The sequence below is a fragment of the Mastomys coucha genome, unplaced genomic scaffold (assembly GCF_008632895.1).
Source record: "Mastomys coucha isolate ucsf_1 unplaced genomic scaffold, UCSF_Mcou_1 pScaffold15, whole genome shotgun sequence".
In the NCBI taxonomy this organism is placed as follows: domain Eukaryota; kingdom Metazoa; phylum Chordata; class Mammalia; order Rodentia; family Muridae; genus Mastomys; species Mastomys coucha.
Genome location: NW_022196897.1, coordinates 49297778 through 49309596, shown reverse-complemented (window position 1 = coordinate 49309596; position 11819 = coordinate 49297778). Strand labels below are relative to the sequence as shown.

At 41.3% G+C, this 11819-nt stretch overlaps 1 protein-coding gene across 2 annotated transcripts in view; it reads left to right on the top strand.

The window, feature by feature from the left end:
• Dpp4 (dipeptidyl peptidase 4) overlaps positions 1-11819 on the top strand; it is an 81411-nt gene that overhangs the window by 18088 nt on the left and 51504 nt on the right. For both annotated transcript variants that reach the window (XM_031370423.1, XM_031370422.1), the window contains 3 exons: positions 6919-7014; positions 7560-7651; positions 8858-8926. In XM_031370423.1, the coding sequence (XP_031226283.1) occupies positions 6919-7014; positions 7560-7651; positions 8858-8926 (257 nt within the window). The remainder of the gene's footprint in view (positions 1-6918; positions 7015-7559; positions 7652-8857; positions 8927-11819) is intronic.

Here is an 11819-nt window from a genome sequence, read left to right as displayed (position 1 = left end):
GGAGAAGAGGCCGGGCATGAGCACATAGAGAGAAAAGGGGAAGGGAATTGGGGGGAGGGGAGCAGAGAAAGAGCAAGAGAGCAAGAGAGCAAGAGAGGAGCAAGAGAGGGAGGAGGGGGCAAACAGCTCCATTTATAGTGTCAGGCATACCTGGCTGTTGTCAGGTAACTGTGGGTCAGAGCTTAGACAGAATGCTAACATGTAGTATTTCAAGCGAGCTCTACCATCTTGGTCCAGTTCTAGACTCTCATGAGCAGACATGACCCCTTTGCTCTACTGAACTTTATTCTATTGTGGCTTTCTAGAACATCACCAAGGTAGCAGTTCTCTGTATAGGCCCTATGGTTTGCTGAAATAACCTTGAGGCTAGGTGGCAAGTAATTGATATATCTCCAAGGTGACCAGTGGCCACTGAAAAGCCCCTTACTCCTACTAAAGCCACACCTAGGGCAACAGAATAACACTCCACAGAACTTAGGGCATATAGATTGAAGGCAACTCTGAGATTCAAGGCAGTGAATACTAAGTTCCTGTGGGCATGCAGTGTTCCTATTTTGGTTTGGCTCCTTGTCTTGACTTGCCCACATCTCTCCAACATGCATTTAAAGTCATTCTTCCAGTCTCTTTGTGAGTAATGCAATGGTTTATGATCTCTGAACATTATGTGTTGAAATTTTAACTCTTAGTGCAGAAGTGTTAGACATGGGCCTTACAACAGATGTGAGGTGATAAGGGCTCCACTCTTAAGAGTGGACTATTGTTGTGTTTGCAGAAGTGGGTACATTATAAAAGCAAGTTACACACACCCTTGCCACTTCATGCAGACTTGGTTTCCATGTGATGCCTTATGCCTTTCTATAACTCAGCAGCAAGGTTCCTACAAGACATGGACTAATGGTGCTTAGCAACTCTTCACTTGTTTGGTACCAATTTCTGTATTGGCTATTTATGCTGTTAGGACAAAACATCTAAGGCTGGGTAATTATAAGGGACAGGAAGTGATTTCTCATAGTTCTAGTACCCAGGAAAACCAAGGTCAAGGAGCCAGCAGATTAAGCATTATGTAAGAGATTGCTTCCCTGACAACATTTTCTACCAGAAGCATCCTCACAGGGTGGTCTATGGTGGCAGACACTCCCATCCACTTCTTAAGGTGCTAACTCTTTCCTGAGAATGGAACCTCCAGGACTTTGTCACCTCTCTCCAAGCTTGCACTTCTTAAAACTACTGCAATGGGTTATATCTGAACCATAGCAAGGATTCAGTAGTTCCCCAAAGCCAAATGCCATAGGCAAGTCTGGGCTCACAACTAGGTCCCTGGCTTTCAAAACCACCCGTGATTCCCTTCTTCTTGTGTTTGGTGATTCAGCAGAGACAGGAGGTGGCTGTGTGATCCAGTCTCAGGGGCCAGGAAGCCTGTCCGTTAATTGCTACTTCCTTCTTATTGAATATTTTTTCTTTGTCTGTCAGGACTGCTATTTTACAAGAGTGAATTCTGCAGTAACACCTGTTTTATTTCTTTGTACTCATTGTAGAAACAAAAATTAGAGTGGAATGTTGACTGGTTGCCATATGGCACCTACAAACTATAACCAGATACCTTTAAAAAAAAAAAACTTCATGCATTTGTGAGCCTTAAGAAACATATTTCTTTCTAGAAATATTTCATTAGCTATTTAATTTCCAAAGCAGTTTATCTTTGGAAAGTAGAGATGTCATAAATTAGAGTTTAAGATTTAAAAGATTAATGATGAATGAACTTTTTTTTAATGAAAAATACTTAACACACATGATGACACTGGTCAAAATCAAGACTACTCTGGAAGACTGTAGTCTCTCTTATCTGGATTTTACTATCCTGGGATTAATATTGATCTATAACTAGTTCTGACCCTGAAGCCAAGATTCATTATACCATAGCCTTTGGTAAGAGTTCATTATTAGTCTGAACCATTTTGAAAGCTGTTCTTCTGATGTTTATGACTGACAAATGTCATTTTTACATGGTTCATCCTAGTTCTTTAAGCCAAGGAAATAAAGCAGAATACAGCTAATGTCTTCCCTAAGATTCTAAATTCAAGAGATTGCATTTGTTTATGAGCTGATGGGTACCATATGATCAACTGCTTGCCTTGGCTGGCACAAGGCTTTGAACCAATAAGTCAAATGAACGGCATGTCCCAGGTCGCACCACGAAAACCATAGGAGCAGCCAAGGACCTGCATCTGTTGCTGCAGCAGTGCCCTGTCAGGGAGCAAGAAGACGAGAAAGGAGAAACAGGAACATGAGTGTGTCCTGTAAGAGTTGGATGGGTGTATCTTGGCAGCAAACTGTGAAGCTGATAAAGGTCAAAACCTGGACTTGGCACTTGAATCTCACAGAACTCGATTATCTAGATGTTTCCAAACTGCCTTCCAATGTGTCCTGCTTATCAAATGGCAAGGAAAGAAAAAAAAAAAAACATAGGGAACATTTGTTGTTCTAGTTGCTTTAGTGTGGCCAGGCTCTGAGACTATTTGTGAACATATAGAAAGTGGTTTGCATTCACCTTCCTGAGCACCTGAATGAACCTAACACAAGGCAGGGCCAGTGTAGGCCCTGTGGGTGTATAGGAGCCCTGAGTCATCTTCCTTGATCTGCACGTAGATCCACAAGGAATATCATGAGCTGAAAAGAGCTGGAGTGAGGTGCAGACGACGGGCTTAGAAAAGCTATGTGCTGAGCAGTGCCAGAGGGCTGCTAAGAGGTGAACGTTTAGTAGGGAAGGCAACACGAAGGAAATAATAGCCCACTGAATACAAGGTAATCTCAAGGAGATTTGGACTCGATTATTAACTTTAATTAAATATTAATTAAAATTATTAGAATTTTAAATGAGAAAACCTGGGAAAACAAATGTCCATACAATATTATTTAAGTAAACTAGAGCCCTGTGACCTATTACTGGGATTCATCCATTTCCCTTCCTACAAAAACCAAGAACCAATGGTATATGTTCTACCGTGGTGTCTCTTCCATTATATATACATGTGTACATTTACATAAATATATTATCTTCCATTTTATGGGTATATACCAACTCTATGCAAGAAGGAAATAAGATTGTGAATGTCTAAAGTTAGTATTCTTCATTTTCTATAAATTTGTGGGTGTGTTTTGTGCTGCTAATGGACAAGTAGCTCTGGATAGCTGAATTTATGTCCTCAGTACTGTTTACCAGATAAAACTTCCTTCTTAACTATTTGAAGTAGGACAGAACAGCTGGATGGACTCTAACAATTAATAGCACTAGTGGTCAAATCTAGTCGTGTTGTTCTTTCTGCTTTGGGAGTTTCAAAACACTTTCAGAAGCTCAGTACTTAGCTTCTTGTTTGAAGGGAACTCAAAAGTAGATTTTGCCCATTTTTTGTCTTTCTGCTCATAAACATCATTATCTTAGCAACTTACAGGGACACATGCAACATTAAACTGAAAAAAAAACAGTGGGCTTTGTACATCTCTTCAACCTATCTAGCACAGTTGGTTTAAACAAGTCTGTGAGCTAAGAAGGAAAATGTAGCAATTTTATCTATGGAAGCAGAAGGTTCAATAGACAGATGTTATCAAGTTAGCTCAAAAGGAACTACTGTTAAAAACTGTTTGAAAGGACAGTTTCTATAAGAGAATTACTTTCCCATGGGCTTTGAAAAGAGTAACAGGCAAGTGCAGCTTTTACTGACGTGCTTGTGATGTGGCTGATGCTGTGGTCAGGGTTTCCATGCACATAAAAACGTCTGAGAGTGTGGAGAAAGGCGTTAGGCTCTTTGTGATTGGTCTCTGGGGCAAGGGAAATGAGGAACTTTACTTTGTTTTAGCCTTTTTTTTTTCTTTTTGGTTTTTTTCGAGACAGGGTTTCTCTGTGTAGCCCTGGCTGTCCTGGAACTCACTCTGTAGACCAGGCTGGCCTCGAACTCAGAAATCCACCTGCCTCTGCCTCCCAAGTGCTGGGATTAAAGACGTGCTCCACCACCACCCGGCTTTACTTTGTGTGCAATATTTATGCGATGACATCTTACATCAAGTAATACAACCTCTGCCTATGTGTGTGTGTGTGTGTGTGTGTGTGTGTGTGTGTGTGTGTGTCCTACTATCTCACTGAGCTGTGCCAAACAGACTTGAAGCAAAACTAAAACAGAACTACAACCCTCCAGTCCTGTTGTTTATAAAGCACACGGCCTGGCTGAGAAGACTGCTCAGTGAACTGCTCATCATCTTCTCGATGCATCGATGATTCCTTTTACAGAGACGCTTCCCTTCTTAAGGCTGAGTGGCAGTTGTAGCTATGTGTAAGAATCTAGAAGGCAGTTTTCCATCAATTTAACTAAACACCAATAGTATGTTACCCAGTGGGGTCTGTGACCACCTCAGCTATAGGATTTTACCAGGTTTGCGGTATTAGACATAAATTCTATCCTGTGGAGTGGGTCTTGAATTAGACAGAATTTAGTCAGCCCCTTAACAAATAACTGTGCCACAGTGGTGAATTCAGAGACTTCTGCCAGCTCAAAATGCTAAGAATAAGGAATTTTTGCGTCTTCGGTCTTAAACACATCCTAGGAAGGCCTAGGAAGCATTGCGAAGAGCCAGAAGATAGGGAGATGGGTTGCATAATACAGTGACACAGCTGTTTCAAGCTTGAACTCAAGGTAGCTACAGCTGCCTACACAAGACTGGACCTGTCAGCAGTCAGTTCATGGGTGAGAAAGGAACTCCCAGGGCCCTACCCATCCTGGCTACTGGTGGATTCTGAGAGAGGAATCATTATATTGAGCTGTGCATCCACTGGTTTATTCACCAGCCTCCAGTAGAGAGCTTCATAGTCATGCTCACTTACATGGCTCTGGGTAAGCTCAGTGGCTCACAAAACAAAGATGTGAACTTGGAGTAAGGACTCCTAGGGAAGAGTAGGAGCTGAGAGGGGTAAGTGCACTGTATACATATATAAAAATTTTAAGGAATAAATTTAATTAAAAATGCCTCACAACACAAGTCATAAAGTGACATGAGGAGCAAATTAGAGAGGGCAGAATGGAAATCGTCACGAAGCAGCTGAGAGACAGAGAACAAAAGCATGTAAAGCCTTTACAGGGCAATGGGTGAGGATGAGGAACAGAGGTGGGAAAGGCAGAGATGGTGCCTGCGTTCAGTCACAGATCACACGGCAGGCTGAGATGGCATCTGGAGGCAGTGGATGTGAGCTGAGAAGAGAATGCTGTATCAGATAGTGGAGGCCTGCTACTGCCACCCACACACTTTCTAATGCTCCTGGACATAATGAGGAAATGCAGGGAGCTTTTGAGGACAAGATCACCAGGCTGAAAGGCATTTTGTTGGTGGTCTAGAGGAGGGACAGCAATTGAGAACTTGAAGTCGCAACACCTTAGAAGAGAAGTATCAACAGGTACTTTTTTCTATTTATATGGAAGTGGAAAGAAGTAGAAGAGATCATAAAAAATGATTCTGGGGACCAGCAAGATGGTTCTGTGGGTAAAAGTGCTTACTACCAAGCCAGAAGATCTGAGTTAGATCATAGATGCAGTGTGGAGGAAGGCAAGAAAGAAGAGGACCAGTTCCTGCAAGGTATACTCTTACGTCCACTCAAATTCAATGGCATGTGTGTGGTTTTTCTCAAGCAAACATATGCATACACACATGCACACACACACACGCAAACACACACATATACACACATGCACACACACACAAACACACACACATACACACATACAAGCACACACACATATACACACATACAAGCACACACACATACACACACATACAAACACACACACATACACACACATACAAACACACACATACACACTTATACACATACATGCACACACACAAACACACACACATACATACACATGCACACACACACATACACACATACAAACACACACACATACACACATACAAACACACACACATACACACTCATACACACACATGCACACACACATACAAATACACACACACATATAAACACACACACATACAAACACATACAAACACACTGTAACAAAAACAATGTTTTTGTTGTTGTGGTTGTTATTGTTGTCCTTTGGCAAGACAGACTTTCTCTGCGTAGCCCTGGCTGTTCTGGAACTCCCTCTGTAGACTCAGAGATCTGCTTGCCTCTGCCTCCAGAGTGCTGGGATTAAAGACATGTGCCACCATTGCCCTGGGGGGGAAATTTTTAAAAACTGAATTGAATTTGGGTTCCTACTAGCAGAAATAGAGCTCCACGGGTTCTACCAAGTAGAAGGAAGAATAGTAATAGAAACCAAAATCTGAATATGCTGAAGGTCTCTGAAGAACAGCAGGACTTGGGATGTCCTGAAGGCCTCAGCAAAAGGCAGTATGGCCCTGCACCATCTCCCACAGCAGTCACTGGCCTCATGTTCTTATGGACTTGAAATGAACATAGTTAAAATGAAATGTGCTCTAAGTCAAATCTAGGTACCAGATTTTAAAGAATTAGTACAAAAACGATTATGGAAAATCTCATTAATAACATTTAAATATTGGTTACAGGCTGAAATGATAATATTTTTACATGTTGTGCTAAATACAATATGCCATATAATTAAACTATCTTTGTCTTCAACTATGGCTGCTGGAAAATGCACTGATTTCTGTTAATATTGCCGCTCTAGATTGTCTCAATGAAACTTACTTCTATAATGTTGTACACGTGCTCAATTTATACTTAGAGGAATTCTTATGCCACTGACTAATTTGAAATCTTTCAAGACATATTTTGCATTCTGTGAGGCTTATTTTAACATTTTGTGAACAGGTATATTATTTTATCAAAAACTGAACTACTCTATCTTACTGAATATTTTCCTCTTTTTATTTTCCTATTAACAGATGAAGCAGCAGCTGACAGCCGCAGAACTTATTCATTAGATGACTATTTAAAGAATAGCCTTCGGATCAAGTCCTACTCCTTGTGGTGGGTTTCAGGTAAGGTTCACGTCTCATGGCATGGGAATGTTATACTTGCATTCATTCTAGAGAACTTGGGTTGCCAAGGGCTTTCACTGAGAAGATAAAATCCTTTCTTTTAAAACTTTGTGCAGTATTTGTTCTTGCTTAGAAATGCAAAGGGGAGCCTGGTGGTGGTGGTGTACACCTTTAATCCCAGCATTCGGAGGCAGAGGAGGGCAGATTTCTGAGTTTCAGGACAGTCTGGTCTAGACAATGAGTCCCAGGATAGCCAGGGCTACACAGAGAAACTGTCTTGGGGGATGGGTTTGGGGGGAATGTAAAGGAAAAGACAGGGAGAAACTGAAGTGTTTCTTTGCTATTTACTGTAAAGAGTTAAATGTTCATTGGAAGGTTGGAATTAATGACGGACATGTAGATGGGTTTAGTACAATGTTCTCTGTTTCTGTTGGCACACAGTAAGTATGTTTATGTACCCTGTGTGAACTTTTTTTTTTTAAATTAGCTTACACATGTGTTTGATAGCAACTTGTAATACTGATCTGGCCATTTTCTCTCTTTAGATTTTGAATACCTCTACAAACAAGAAAACAATATCTTACTATTCAATGCTGAACATGGAAACAGCTCCATTTTCTTGGAGAACAGTACCTTTGTATGTTTAATCACATACTTAGTTCATGTATGGAATTCTGGGGACTGTTTTCATTTCTTTTCCAATCATGAGGACTCCTTTCTCATCCTGTTGGACTCTGCAGCCCATGGCCCAGTGGATCTTTCTCTCCTTCTTGAAATGCTCTACACCTTGGCTACCTTTTAGTCTCCTTTGATGATTCCTCCTCTAGCTGTGTGTTTGAATGTAAGTGTTCCTCCGGCTTTGTCTTCACTCACTGGTCCCTTCCCTCACTTTGGGTGCTCTCCTTGAGTAAACTACACGCCCATCCATGGCTCTGGTGTTTGTCCTTCACGGCCTTGATTCTCATACTTGCATTAACACGAATCTCTCAAGATCTGAACTTCACTTTCCAAGAGCCTGCTAGCTCCTCCACAGTTCCTACGGGCATATGCAATGCAGCTCAGCATCCCAAACTAAACTAGATTTTTTTTTCCTTTTCAGTGCCCTAGTGTCTCAAGCCATCATATTTTTTCTGGCTCAATTCCCAATCTTGGTAGTGATCACTTGATTCTCCAAGTCTCTTAAGCTGGAAACTTTACAACCTTTCATGTAATTAGCTATGCAGGTTTCTATTGATTTCCTCCTTGTCCCATCAATTGTCTCACAGATTTCCATTCTGTGTCTCTGTTTCTATTCTAGAGACCAGGCTGATAAAACACCCCCTCTTTTCTTTCGGGTCTTAGCCACATGTCACTAGGATATCTTGGGAAAAATAAATAATTAAAATAGACACAGTATTTTCTCCTTCATGAACAAAACAAACAAACCAAACAACAAAGAATACCCTTAGTTTGTAGTTCATGACCTGTTTGGGGGATTTAAAGTCCTCCCATGTTCCACCATTTTGGCACAGTCATGCTGAATTAGGGTTATGGGCAGCCCTCAAACATTCTAAATATGCACACTCTCCCCCATACTGGCTCTCTGCCCATGCTCCCCCTCCTGTGGGTTGAGTTCTCTCTCTGTCCCTAAACTATGCCTCTTCAGCTTATTCTTCCCTTTCTGGTTTTCTAACAGTCATGGTTGCCCACCTCATACCACTATCATTTGTGTGGGTGACTGTGCTATCTCTTTGTGACTGGTCATCCCTAGGGCACAATCCATATGTGTAGGGTCCCCTCTATCCCCTGAACGATCAAGAACTATTAGAACCATTCAGTTTTCTTTCTTCCACTTGATCAACAGGAAAACTTTGGGTATCATTCGGTGTCACCCGATCGACTGTTCGTTCTCTTCGAATACAACTATGTGAAGGTAAAGAAAGGCTTTCTTTTTGTGATATTTTAAAATCCAGCAAATACGTTATTTTTTTAACTGACTTCAGATATATACATACTGAAGGATAATATCTAGTAATGGCACTGACAGAAAAATTCATTCAGTCTGCATCAAATATATGTTCCCTTTTATACGTGATAAATTTACTGTGTATATCTAGAGAAATATATGTGAATGATTTCAAGTACTAAAGACATAATTAATACATTAGGAATATTAATGACATAGCTTAATACAATTTATCATAGGAGTCTATGATATAACCTTAAAGTAACTTTGTGTTTGACTTGTACACACAGGATCTAGTCCCGTGTCTCCTTCTTCTCAGCCTATGTATGTAGAATGACCTTCGATAAGTCGATAAGTACTTGCTTTTATATTTTTTAAGTACTTGCTTTTTTTTTGTTTGTTTGTTTTTGATTTTTCAAGACAGGGTTTCTCTGTGTATCCCTGGCTATCCTGGACCTCACTCTGTAGACCAGGATGGCCTGGAACTCAGAAATCCACCTGCCTCTGCCTCCCAAGTGCTGGGATTAAAAGTGTGAGCCACCATTGCCCGGCAAGTACTTGCTTTTAAGATGTTATCATCCTCATCTTCCAGAAGAGATTCTGGACAAAGCCAAACACTACAACACAACCTTATTCAAGCCAATCTTGAATGGAGCTTAGCTCTAGTCACAAAGATTCTACTGAGATCATTCAGCATTTTCCAGTCATTATAGAACATAGAGTTCTCAGACATTTTTAAAAAAGTTATCATCAAATTATATGTCTTCATGGTCACCAGGCACTTTAGCTGAGGTTTTTTTTTTTTTTTTTTTTTTTGAGTTGACAACAGCTGTCAACTATAAAGACACATATTTATTTATACTTCAAATTTTGTTCCCCTGTCTAGTCTCCCCTCCATGACCCCCCATTCCCTCTCCTCTCCCCTTCGCCTCTAAGAGGGTGTTCCCACCCACCCACTTCCTCTTCACTCATCTAGCATCCCTCTTCTCTGGATCATCAAGCCTCCACAGGACCAAGCACCTTTCCTCCCACTGTTGCCAGAGAAGGCAGTCCTCTGATACATATGTATAGGGAGCCACGGACCAGTAGGCCCATATATACCCCGGTTGGTGGTTTAGACCCTGGGAGCTCTGGGAGGGTTGAGTTAATTGATATTGTTGTTCTTCGTATGGGCTTTCAATCCTCTTCAACTCCTTCAGTCCTTCCCCTAACTCTTCCATTGGGGTCCCAGGGCTCAGTCCAATATTTAGGGGTGAGTATCTGCATTTGTTTTAGTTGGATGCTGGCAGAACCTCTCAGAGGGCAGCCATACTAGGCTCCTGTCAGCAAGCACGTCTTGACATCAGCAATAGTGTTGGTGTTTGGTGTCTGCAGATGGGATGGATCCAGAGACCACCTCACCTTGGGACACATCCTATCCATATAGAGAATTTTAAAGTGGGTTGGAAGGACTTACACCCTCTAGAGATACTCTATATTGAAGACAGAATACAAAGGTGGTAATTCTTACTCTTGATTTTTTTTCTCCTGGAATAAATAATGTTGAGTGACCTAATCTATATACCAACCCAGCTGGACTCTGGCCAAGCCAAACACTCCCTCCTCCCTTTGCCACCTCTGAATGGTGGCGCCCTGCCATAGTGTTTACCTTTGATCCACCACAAGGTCTTTATTTCCATATTCTATGAAACCTATCGACTCTAAGCAAATTAGATACCTGTGTCACTTTTACACATCTTGTCTCAGTTATTGCACTTGTGTACATAACTTGGAGCTTATTATTTCAACCCCCAAAACAAATTTAATTGAGGAAAAAAATTAAAAGTTCTGGTGCCCAGCTTTAATCTTGCCACCAATCAATCTTAGTTTCGGGGATTAACTTGTTATCAGAATTTTCTATTGGTGTAGATTATTCTAACAAACAACTGGGGTTGCAGACTTGTGGGTGACAGTTGTGAATGTTAAAAGCTAATCATTTATGAAGAAACATTTATAAAGCTGAAACAGGGTGAGAGAACCAGGTCAGTTCCCTGTTCCATCCTGATTGACAGGTGTGGTGTGGTACAGGGTTAGATGCAACTCCCTGGCTAGCCCTAGACATCAGCACTAGGGATGTATGTTGTCATCCTTGATTTCATGTTATTTCTAGACCCTTCTATGTACTCCAGGGAGTAATCAATGTGTTTCCTTTACATTCTAATTTAGGTTAAGCTACGCCTGTGGTAAGCTATACCCTCCAATGGTGTCTCTTACACAGGATGAAGCAACAGCGTCTCACACTACTGCCCAGCCTTTGTGTGAGGATCTCAGTCTGTGAGCTGACTGAGCACTCTGTCCCACATTCATTGTTTGAGGAACATTTCTCTTTCCTGTGCTACTTCAGAGTCACATAGCTCTTTGGTTTTCTCAAGCATCACTCACATAGCCATCCAAGAGCCAAAGCACTTGCTCTCTCTTTCCTCTGGAGCCTTTTTCCCAGCATCTTCTGATTTCTGTCTTTCTTCTTTCCTGGCTGTTCTAGATCATATCAATATGGCTCCTCATCATTCTGGCCATCCTACAACCCTCACTTCACTCCAGCACATCACCATCTTTCATTTTCTTCCTAACATTTATGCTATTTAGGTATTTCTTTGCTTATTTATTACCTGCCACATTTCTTGCCAGTTTCCCTATGTTTTAGTTTCTACTGTATTGGACCACAGAGGTGCATGCATGCTTTGTTGCCAAACATTAAATTGTTAGGTAGTTGCAAACAAGAAACTATATCTTCTCTCTATGTCTCTGTTTGTTTCACCTCTCTCCCTCTCCCTCTCTTTCCCTCTCCCTCTCTCTCCCTCTCCCTCTCTCTCTCGCTCTC